The sequence below is a fragment of the Mesoplodon mirus genome (assembly GCF_964341445.2).
Source record: "Mesoplodon mirus genome assembly, chromosome: 11".
In the NCBI taxonomy this organism is placed as follows: domain Eukaryota; kingdom Metazoa; phylum Chordata; class Mammalia; order Artiodactyla; family Ziphiidae; genus Mesoplodon; species Mesoplodon mirus.
Window position 1 is genome coordinate 29,809,049 of NC_138987.1, and position 12,321 is coordinate 29,821,369.

Genomic DNA, 12,321 nt, shown 5'->3' on the forward strand with positions numbered 1-12,321 from the left:
GATATTAGGTACATGGAAGTTTTGAATTGTTAGGTCTTCCTGGTGAATTGAACCTTTTGTTATTGAATATTAGGCATTTATCTTTATCTCTTGTAATATTGTTTTGCCTTAAAATTTATTTTGTCTGCTCTTATTATAGCCACATCTGCTTTCTCTTGGTTATTTTTCTGGCGTATCATTTTTTTTATCCTTTTCTTTTTATCTTTATGTCCTTACGTTTTAGGTATGTTTGAAATAAACTGCATATGGCTAGATTTAAAAAAAATTATCTGAGAATGTAGTTCACTTATATTTATTATATGTTACAGATATATGTGGATATACTTCTGTCAACTTATTTTGCATTTTTAATCTGTCCAGCTTTTCATTTCAGTTTTTTCTCTTTTTGCCTTTAGGGTTCATGGATGTTTTTTTTCCCTACTCTCTCCCAGCTGATTTGAAAGTCATGTACAGTAGTTCTGGTTGCTTATGCTTATCTTAGAAATTTTGAATTGCGTATTTTACAAAGTTTGAAAATAATATGTTTATTCCTATGGAAAGGTCATGGACCTTAGACAGCTTTAACTTGGATCAAATCAACCCTCCTGATATACATGCTTTTGTTATGCATTTTAGTTCTAGCTTGTTTTGTCTTTTTTAACCCATATATTAGAAATTATTATTATCATAGAGCTAATATTTGTTTTTACTTACCCACATTATTTACCATTTTCTTTGTTCACTATACATTTTTGCATGTCAGACTTTCTTCAACATTTGTTTTTCATCTTCCTGAAATATCTTTTAGAAAATCTTTTTTTTTTTTTTTTTTGGCTGTACTGCACAGCTTGTGGGATCTTAGTTCCCTGACCAGGGATTGAACCCACACCCTCGGTAGTGAAAGTGCAGGGTCCTAACCACTGGACCGCCAGGGAATTACCTAGAAATTCTTTTAGTGAGGGTTCATTAGTAGTAACTTCTTTGTTTTTGTCTGAAAATATCTTTGTATCGACTTCATTCTGAATGGTGACTTAACAGAATACACAAATCTAGGTTGACAGTCACTGGCTTATCACTGCCCTATCGTCTGTTAATTGCATGTGTGAAGTTATCTGTCCATCCAGCTATCGTTCTCTTCTTTTAAAGGCAGGTTACCTGCCATTACCTCTGGCTTGGTTTTAAATCTTCTCTTTGTCTTTGATGTTTTGCATCTTGATTATGATGTGGCTTTCTTTTTATTTATTCTGAATAGATATTGTGTAGTTTATGCTTTCATACATTTTTTAGAAGTTCACAGCCATTGTTTCTTTGAATAGGACTTCTCACACATTCTGTGTATTCTCGCTGTGTAGAAATCTGATTAGACATACATGAGGCCTTCTCACTCTCTCCTTCCAGGACTCTGAAACCCTCATATCTTTATCTCTGTCTCTAAAATACATTCTTAATAATTTCTTCAGATCTCTTTTTCCGTTCAGTAATTCTGCCTTCAGCAGCATCAAATCTACTATTCAGCCTACTCCTAGATTTTTAAGTTAATGCTTACATTTCTCATTTCTAGAAGTTTTGCTTAGTTCTTTTTCAAAATTACCTGGTTAGTTTTGATAGTCCCTTGTTCCTTACACTTTGATTCATTGTGCTGTTTCTACCTAAGGGGAGTCACTTTGTTTACCACAACTGAAGTGTTGCCATTTGTGACTTTCGTTCAGGCTTGTCTGCAAAGTTTAAGTAAACCACACATTTGAGTTTTTGTTACCTGTACCAGAAGAGCAGTGTGCCTGAGGAAATACTTCATTTCACTTGTCTCTTTCATGCAATACCATCCCTCCGCCTTTCCTAGCATGTCAAACAGGAATGCAGACCCCTTGGTGATGTGTGCAGTGCCCAGTATGTATTCTTTTCAGCTTTTTTACCAGTGACAACCTGTATGTGACATTTTCTTTTGTTTTATTTTAAACAGAATGCCCATAATGCTACGTAGTTCAAACTGTGTTCTTACAGGAAAAACACCAGCAGAATTTGCCAAACTGAATGAATGTCCTTTAGATCCAGGTATGTGTGATTTCTTGGATTTGTGCCCCCTTCCTTTTTCTTTTTTTTTCTTTTGCTTTTGTTTTGCTCTTGCTGTTGTTTTACCACTTTTCCTCAAAAACAATACCAGCCTTTCTGCTTTATAGTCAACTTGGGTAAAACTTTGCAAAACATTGAGAAATTTGGTTCCAAATTTATTCTATTAGTCTGTATTTTTAAAAGATATACCGTTTCCTCTTTTATTTCAAATTTAAAACTTTAATACCCCAAGTTCTGATTTATTGCTGTGGTTTATCAGGCTTTCCTTTGTCTCTTTACTCGGTGGTTTCTTTTGGTATGCTTAAAAATTCAAGAGTAATCTCACAAAGTTCCTTGTCTACCTCATCTGAAAAGTCACAAGTAGCTCACTTCAGGCTGTTTTAAATGCCGTATAGGGGCAAAAAATGAAGGTCTGTTTAAATTTTTTTTTTTTTTTTTTTTTTTTTTTTTGCTGTACGCGGGCCTCTCACTGCTGCGGCCTCTCCCGTTGCGGAGCACAGGCTCCGGACACACAGGCTCCGCGGCCATGGCTCGCGGGCCCAGCCGCTCCGCGGCATGTGGGATCTTCCGGGATCGGGGCACGAACCCGTGTCCCCCGCATCGGCAGGCGGACTCTCAACCACTGCGCCACCAGGGAAGCCCTGTTTAAATTTTTTAAGGTTATATTTTTGTACTTATTTCTAGGCAGTATTTTTTTTTAAGTTTCAAGCTTAGCACTTAACAGAAAGTTCTTTTAATTTCTTAATTCATGTTTCACATTAATTTAGTTTATAGTTGCTCTAATCTAATTCCTTTAAATTTGCATTGATGTAGAATCCCAGAAGGTTTTGGAAAGAGGTTAACAAAGAACATGACTTTATTAGAAACAGGATTTTGCATAAGTCAAATATATTGCCTTGTTTTTGCTTATATCCTGAAGGTAAAATGAAGTCTCACTTTATCCTGTTCTGAATTGTGTGCAAAAGTACGTCATAATGTTTTACGAGTTTTATTGAATATCAAATATTATTTTGGAAACCTAATCTTAATCTGCCATTGTCAATGATTTGTTAGAAAACTAAGAGCAAATTTTAGCTTATATTGAAGATGATCAGTTAATTCTGTGCTTATAAAATCTGAAGACTAATTTATTTAACATTTTTTTCATTCACCTCTCATATATGTCAGCTGCTGGTGATCCATAGACCAATAAGATACGTCCCTTGTCTTCAAGATTATCATCTTGTGGTTCATTTGTATATAATAGTGTGCTGAGACTATTACCAATTTGTAAAACAATATTGACAAACCCCTTCGAACTGAGTGATGGCCAGCACCGTGAGGTGATGGAAGAGTGATCAGGAGATCACTGCCATTACTAAATCACACTGTTGGAAGAATAGCTGGTGACACCTTTCTTGTTTCCCTTGGGCAGGGGGCTACTTCATTGTTAAAGGAGTAGAAAAAGTTATTCTTATCCAAGAGCAGCTGTCTAAGAACAGGATCATCGTGGAGGCTGACAGAAAAGGGGCCGTGGGTGCTTCAGTCACCAGGTATGGATAGCAGGGACAATGTTCTTAAGAAATATTGATCATTCCATTAGTGTCAGATGATTATCGTTCAATATGGAGGTAGCCAGTTATTTCTCTCCAATAACAGGCAGTGTAATAGTTAAACTATCTGCATTCAATTAATTGTGTAAGTCTGTAAGCATAGAGTATTGATTTAAAATTTCCAGTGATGAAAGTGTGAGACATTGCTCAAAAGGCCATTTGTTATTTTCAAGTTGAACTTTACGTAATCTATAGCATTAAAGGAACTTTTAAAAAAGAAATTTAAAAAAACACTCTTTAGTTTCTCATGTGCCTTTTCAGTCTTTCACCATTTTACATATGTATTCTTACTCTGATATAATCAGAGACTATTTTATACTTAATGAATTGTATGTCATGTACTTAACATTGTATTGTTAGACCAACCTCCTTCATAGTGTACTCATTTTTCTACAACAGTATCCCTTATATCACTCCTGTAACTTCTTTTCTCTGATTTATTATTATGTAATTTGAAATTTGGATGTTAATGAGTTCTGGAAATAATAAAATGTGGCATAGTTAAAATGTCAGTATGCAATAGAGTTTCTCTTCTGACAACCTACAGTGAACTGCTTGGCTTAGAGTTTCTGCATTTTTCTTTCTGGTGGAGAGGCAGCTAACAATAGTGCCCATTTATTGAGCAGTTACTAGGAGCCAGGCAGTGTACTAGGTGCTTTATATATATTTAATTGTCACCTCAGCCCTCCAAGATAAGTGCTGTTATTTCCATCTGAGTAACAGGCCTTGAGCACAAGGTGACATCGATCATGAGGAAGCCAGCATTTGAATCCAGATCTAATAATTCTGCAACCCACATCTTCCTGTTGTATGCAGCTTTTAAAGCCAGGGCAATCAGGATTTGAATCCCACAGTTGTTTACTAGCTATGAGCTAGTTGGGGGAGTAGTTACTTAGCTTCTCTAAGCCTTGGTTTCCTTATATGTGATTTGGGGGCAACACTTCGAAATAAGTGTTCGTATGTAGGAAATTAGAGCTAGTGTAAGTAGAGTGAGTAACAGTGCACACAGCATGTAGTGGGTGATCAGTATGTGTTATTATTGTGGTTGATTAAAGCTTGGAAATGTTTTTAAATCCACTAGGAAAATTACAGCTAACAGAGATCTATAGAAGGAGATTCCTTAGTTTCTTTTGGCTTCACTGTATACCAAGATTGTAGGTATATTTTATTGGATTATTAGTTTAAAAACTCATAGTATTTATTCATTTCCATGTAGTTTTCCCATTATAGTGTAGGCTCATTTTGAAGTTTTTCATTTCAAATGTATAAAATTGATCAGAAATATATCCCACACTACATTAAAGCAATCCAGGTGGAATCAAAGTGAAGTAGGTCAAAATGAATTGGTGGTTGTCACTCATTCACACACAAAATTCCACCATAATCTCAAAGCTAAAGAAACAATTCTAGTGTTTTAAAATGTTGATGGAAGTGGTGGTGGAGACAGGAGAGGAGTTGTGTAAAAAGACACCTATTTGGAAGGAAGGACCTTATTGATTGTTGTTGATGAGTTGAATCTTATTGATTGGTGGTCATTTGCTACTGCATGTTAACTAGCTTGGAACTAAGTGGGGATGTAGTTTAACCAACTTGTGTTTCCTTACAGCTCTACCCATGAGAAAAAAAGCAGAACCAATATGGCTGTGAAACAAGGACGATTTTATTTGAGGCATAATACTTTGTCAGAAGATATACCCATTGTCATCATATTTAAGGTGAGGCTGCAGGTATCTACTGAAAATTATAAAGAACTCTTTTTATGGTTTATTTTCATATGTAATTAGAAATTTGGAGCATAAGGAGTTCTAAGAATAAAAAGATTTGTGGCATAGAGAAGCTGTCAGTATTTAAAATTGAAAGCTAATAAGACTGGGGTTCAGGTACTTTTAAAAGTAGTGATCTATTTTGTTTTTTTTAATAGATACATGGTGAAGAATTCCAAAGGTACAAAAGGGTATATAGTGATTAGTAAGCCTCCCACCCACCTGTACCTAACCACAGTTATCCTACCAAAGGATACCACTGCTACTGGTTACTTGTGCATCTCTCTAGAGATAGTCTGTGCATATACAGCACATGAGTATGTAGTAGGTTTCTTTTCTGTTTTTTTTACTTACATACATTGCACACTATTTTGCACTTAGCTTGTTTTCTTTTCTGTAACTTACATCTTGGAGATACTGTTATATTAGTGCATACAGACCTACCATGTTCTTTTTATTTAAAATAAATAAATTTATGTATGTATGTATGTATGGCTGTGTTGGGTCTTTGATGCTGCACGCAAGCTCTCTCTAGTTGTGGCGAGCGGGGGCTACTCTTCATTGCAGTGTGCGGGCTTCTCATTGTGGTGGCTTCTCTTGTTGCAGAGCACGGGCTCTAGGCATGCGGGCTTCAGTAGTGCCACAACTACTTGTTGCAGAGCACAAGCTCTAGGCACGTGGGCTCAGTAGTTGTGGCTCGCGGGCCCTATAGTGCAGGCTCAGTAGTTGTGGCGGACAGGCTTAGTTGCTCCATGGCATGTGGGATCTTCCCGGACCAGGGCTCAAACCCATGTCTCCTGCATTGGCAGGGGGATTCTTAACCACTGCGCCACCAGGGAAGCCCTACCATGTTCTTGTTAACAAAGGGTTCCATTTATGAGTGTACCATAATTTATTTAACTATTCCCTTATCAGTGGACATATACAACTCTTGCTATTACAGAGCTGCTGTAATATTTTATACAGGGCAAGGATATCTGTAGGCTAAGCTCCTAGCAGTGGAATTTTCTAGGTCAGAGAGTATGGACCAAGTTTTTTGTTCTTTTTTATGGACTTCAGGATTCTGGTGAATTTCTTCATAAACACGAATCTTTAAAGCTGATTTATCTTGTTTGTGAATTGTCGACTTAGAACCCAAAAGACATTTTCCCATAGAAATAATGTTTAAATGGTATAGTCTTCTCAGATAATTCTCAGATAATAGTGGCCCATTTAGCCTGCTCTGCGACTTAAATATTATACATATTCTATGAATGGTTATTTGTAGTACTAGTCATTAATCAAACAGAAAAATAGTCAGCATTATGTGATACAGTTGATGCTCAGTAATTGCAGATTCTGTATTTGGCAGTTCTCCTACTTGCTAAAATTTATTTGTAACCCCCAAATCATCACGTGTGGTGATTTTACCGTTATTCACAGACACGTGCAGGGACAGAGCAGCGAAAAATTCGAGTCACCAAACGCGTAATTCCCAGCTGAGATCAATCATGGGGATACCCTGCCTTCTCATTTCAGCTCTCGTACTACAAACAAATGCCCTTTTTGTAGTCTATTTAGTGCCATGTTTTTCAAATTTTTGTACTTTTTGTAAGCGATCTTGTCGTTTAAAATGGGCCCAGGCATGGTGCTGACGTGCTGTGTAGTGTTTCTAATCACAAGAACGCTGCAGTGTGCCTTACGGGGGAAAACGTGTGTGTTAGATAAGCTTCATTCAGGAATGAGTTACAGTGCTGCTGAACGCAATCGCAATGTTAATGAGTCAACGATGATGTATATTAAATAAGGTGTCTTTAAACAGAACACACATAAAACAAGGTTCTGTATTGATCAGTTGAAGAAAGTGTAACCAGAGGCTCACAAGAATCTAACTATGCATTTCTCCTGGGAACAATGTTTCACTGTTCACTAATTCAGTGTTTGCAGCAACTTTGTAGAACATGAGGTATATGGGTATAAAATGAATCTTGACAACTAGATTGATTGAAATAAAGAGCTCAGGTTATTCGAGGAATTACTGAAAGATACTGGGTAATTCAGATAATTTTAGAGGTTGATAAGCCACCAGTTGTTCATAGGTATTGAATGGATATTGACAAGTCAGGTTCATTAACTCAGGACATATCCATATTCTAAAAGTAATTACAAGAAGGAGCTTGTAGGAAATTTTTTTAATGCTTAGTATAGCTTAATGTGCTTTTGAGTTCTCTAAGTGAGATGATGCCATTTATTTTCTTTTTAGGATGATGATGATGATCGTAATAGCAGTACCATTATACTGGGGGGGCCAGAGAGAATTCTTAAATTTACTTTTTTATTACCTTTCTTCAAAGTTTATATTTTTTGTAATTATAATTTTTGTAAAAGGCAAAGTAATTTTGTCTTTTTTTATAGGGATCCCACAGTGCTCAGTGCAGTATCTTGTGTACATAGTGGGATCTAGTGGATAAAGAAAATTTTATCTATGTAAAATTATGTCTCCAGCAGAGGGCAGTATGTTACCATGCATCAGAAGGACTTTTATGGATGGTTTCAATGCTTGAAGGTGCATAGGACTGCTTTCCTTAGACCAGACATTATAAATTAATTATAATGCAGATAATCTTATATCACTCATGGAAAATGGATCACTAGACACATGCATGCCTTAAAACCAGAAAATCTTTATTAAATACTTTTTTTGACTAGTTGACAAAAGTTTGATAAGACAGTTTCTTCTGTCAAATTTGTTTAATATTATGTTGTAAATGTATACATATATTTATAGCTGACTTATTAAATCCTTTTTAGAATGGGGCTATAAATGAACTGTGTGCATTTTTATGTAGCCAGTAGTTGAGATTTCAAACTTCTCCCTTTCTGATTATAAAATAGTCCTTGCATTGTAAAAATTCAGAAAGCCACTAAAAAGTATAAGTACTTTTTTGGATATATTTTTTTCAAGACCTTTTTTCCTTTGCTTTTGTAATATACACATTGATTTTATTTTATTTTTTTCATTTAACAATGAATTGTGACTAGCTTTCCTCATCTATTAATAAAATCCACATCATTATTTTTAGTAGGTGTTGTATTATAGAATGCGTGTATGTGGTAAAATCTATTAAGCAAATTCCTATAGTGTGACATTTACGCGTCGTTTTTTTCCCCTAAGTTTTCACTCTTATACACAACTCTGGGGGTCCTTGTACATACGTGTTTGTGCATGTTGCTGATTATTTTGTGAGACTTAATTCCTGGGCGTGGGATTATATATATTTTTAGAAACTTGGTGCATGTCATTAAATTTTTCTCCCGAAACATATTCATTACATTTTAATCAGCAGTATATATGAATTAAAATAAATATTTAGAAATTTTCAGATCAAATAAATTAATTAAATTCATTGGTCACACATAGTCACTTTTTTTGGTCTCCCACAATAGGGATGTTTTAATAAACTTGTTTGAGAACCACTATTGAGACTTTCCCATCTGGGAGGGAGCATAGAATATTGATATCTTAGAATCAGACTGATCTAGGTTTATTTCCAGCCTCTCCACCTATTAGCTATGTGTCCTTGGGCAGATTTCCCAGTCTTCCTGAGTCTTGGATAACTATATCTAGTTTGTTATCCAAGTGAGCATTTCACCTAAGGGGGTTGTTTGAAGAGCAAATGAGATAATATATATTTCGAGCAGTAGACTGCGTAGAAAGACAATGCTATTTCTTTTTACTGAGTTCTTACACATTTAATATCAGAAGCCCCGGAAAATAAAGTAGGATACGAGAAAAGTCACATCATTTCTCTTTTTGTGTTGTGTGGCCCTAACACAGACCTTGACAGTCATTAGGACTTGATGGTTGTTGATTGTAGCCAACAATTGGCTAAAAGTGACAGAAGCAGCAGGGCTTCCAGACTCCATGCTGAGTCTGAATATGATGGATAAAGCTTTTAAGGCCTAGATCAGCCTTATTAATGGACTTGAATCACTACAGACGTTCTCCTGCCCATGAATCCTCCCTACTTTACATTTGTATCCCTCGGTATTCAACAGTTGCACTATGATGGCATCTGTAGTCTGAAAATTTTTATGGGAGAGAGGACAAATATCAAGGGTGTTGGGCACTGTATTATATTGAAATTTTTGATCTTTAAAGAGAAAAAAATTACAAAGTTAAAGTGGGCCATCACAGTTATTTTATTATCTGCTAGGACTGCTTTTGGTTGTCAGAAGTCAACCTAAAATGATAGGTTGACTTCTGTCTACTTTAAAGAAAAATTAGTGATTTCTGAATGTTAGATATTTTAACAACTTACCCATTTCCCTTCTTCACGTAATATATGTCAACATGTCACTGTTAGCTTACATATCATTCTCTTCTCATTAGTATTCTTCTTTCTGTCTCTAAAAATCACACTTTTAGTCACACTTAGTGGATATCCAAGGAGAAGACTTCCTGCCACTTTTTAAAGAGCACCTCCCCTTATTTTTGTTCTTATTGCTGATTGCCAGACTGGGTGACCTTCTGCAGAAACATATTATCTCTGCTATTTTTTCGTATGGTTATCGAATAGCATTCACTTTTTTTTTTTTACATCTTTATTGGAGTATAATTGTTTTACAATGGTGTGTTAGTTTCTGCTTTATAACGAAGTGAATCAGTTATACATATACATATGTTCCCATATCTCCTCCCTCTTGTGTCTCCCTCCCTCCCAGCCTCCCTATCCCACCCCTCAAGGTGGTCACAAAGCACCAAGCTGATCTCCCTGTTGCTATGCGGCTGCTTCCCACTAGCTATCTACCTTACGTTTGGTAGTGTATATATGTCCATGCCACTCTCTCACTTTGTCACAGCTTACCCTTCCCCCTCCCCATATCCTCAAGTCCATTCTCTAGTAGGTCTGTGTCTTTATTCCTGTCTTACACCTAGGTTCTTCATGACATTTTTTTTCCTTAGATTCCATATATATGTGTTAGCATACGGTATTTGTCTTTCTCTTTCTGACTTACTTCACTCTGTATGACAGACTCTAGGTCCATCCACCTCACTACAGATAACTCAATTTCGTTTCATTTTATGGCTGAGTAATATTCCATTGTATGTATGTGCCACATCTTCTTTATCCATTCATCTGATGATGGACACTTAGGTTGTTTCCATCTCCTGGCTATTGTAAATAGAGCTGCAATGAACATTTTGGTACATGACTGTTTTTGAATTATGGTTTTCTCAGGGTATATGCCCAGTAGTGCGATTGCTGGGTAGTTCTATTTGTAGTTTTTTAAGGAACCTCCATACTGTTCTCCATGGTGGCTGTACCACTTCACATTCCCACCAGCAGTGCAAGAGTGTTCCCTTTTCTCCACACCCTCTCCAGCATTCACTTTTGACTTATTAGTTAGGTGAAATGATTTCAGATATCTGGAGTACAAAGAGTTCCATATAAAGCTAGTTTTCAGATGTCTGAATTATGTCTGTAACGCAAAATGGTTGGGCATTTTGCTGTCATTTACATAGCAATATGTCATTTATTTGTAGCTGTGACTTCCAAAGGCTAAATAGTCATAAAGTCAGTTCCATCTTTGGATCTGGAGCACAGTTGATGATAACCTGACTGAGTTATCACCCTGTATTTCAGTGATCTGTTATAGGAAGAGTTTAGGCCTTTTAGAGCAGAGCTTTGCCACTGATCATTCTTTATGCACATATGGTGTCATTTACCATGTGCTTGGCGTATCTTTGCTTCATAGCTTAGAAATATCTGGTAGGCCTAGATTCACGTTAGGCCACTCGAGAGTTTTGTGCAATTATAAAATTACTACCTAGGTCAGCATCAGGACGACTTGAAGTGGCAATCCATATGTCAAATAAGGAAGGACTTTTTCATTATTAAACACCAAAAGAGGCAATCAAGTCTTTTTTACTTGGAGATTACTGAACTAAACAGTATTAAGGTAATACAGGTGACATTCAGATGATTTAGATGTTAACTTCCCTAAAGAAAGGGGGCTCAACCAGAAAGCCACTGCCATTTCAACTCTAGGATTCTATTTATGTTTTAGTGAGACTTTTTCCTGCTGCTTGGTTTGCCATCTGTCCTGTATAGCAGCAGTCCCCAACCTTTTTGGCACCAGGGACCAGTTTCGTGGAAGACAGTTTTTTCCATGGATGGGGCGGCAGTGGGGATGGTCCAAGCGGTAATGTGAGCGATGGGGAGCGGCAGATGAAGCTTCGCTCGCTTGCCTGCCACTCACCTCCTGCTGTGCGGCTCGGTTCCTAACAGGCCAAGACCGGTACCAGTCCACAGCCTGGGAGTTGGGGACCCCTGCTGTATAGGTCTCTTTTTAGTGTTCGGGCTTTCCTCTGAGAAGGGAGGTGCATTAGTTACAAAGTTTCACATCAAAGGTTTTAGAAAAGGTGACTGCAAACTATTGCCTTAGTACTGTTTTTTTAAAAAATGTTTTGGTTCCGTTGAAACCCATATAACATTATTTTGAGAGATTGACAAGTAAAAGTTAACCTATATTCTATTTAGCTTTTCACAGAGAAATATTCTCATCTGATGTTTCTGAGTGGCTACTTGGCAGACCAAGGAGGAAGTGCAGATGGTTCTACTTATACGCCATCACCATTGGAGTAGCTGCAACTCAGTGTGTTTGGTCAAAGGATAATCCATTTTTTTGTTTTTTGTTTTCACTTGTTTAAAAATTAGAACTGATAATTTTTTAGGATTGCTTTCTTCTTTAATCCATGAAAGACTAAATGTCTTAATGAATTTGTGTAATTTTTGGAGTTGGTGTCTAATGTCCATTTGAATAAGTGCATCATATCAGAGATTAAGAAAACATGAAAATTAACATACAAAAAAGAGACCTGTATCCTTAGAACTTCTTTACTTGTTCACTAAACAAAACTTTTTTTGAACAAA

At 36.5% G+C, this 12,321-nt stretch overlaps 1 protein-coding gene across 1 annotated transcript in view; it reads left to right on the forward strand.

Moving 5' to 3' along the window:
• POLR3B (RNA polymerase III subunit B) overlaps positions 1 to 12,321 on the forward strand; it is a 113,934-nt gene that overhangs the window by 15,157 nt on the left and 86,456 nt on the right. Inside the window, exons 7-9 of the mRNA XM_082635662.1 lie at positions 1,940 to 2,031; positions 3,464 to 3,581; positions 5,248 to 5,356. Coding sequence (XP_082491788.1) covers positions 1,940 to 2,031; positions 3,464 to 3,581; positions 5,248 to 5,356 — 319 coding nt within the window. The remainder of the gene's footprint in view (positions 1 to 1,939; positions 2,032 to 3,463; positions 3,582 to 5,247; positions 5,357 to 12,321) is intronic.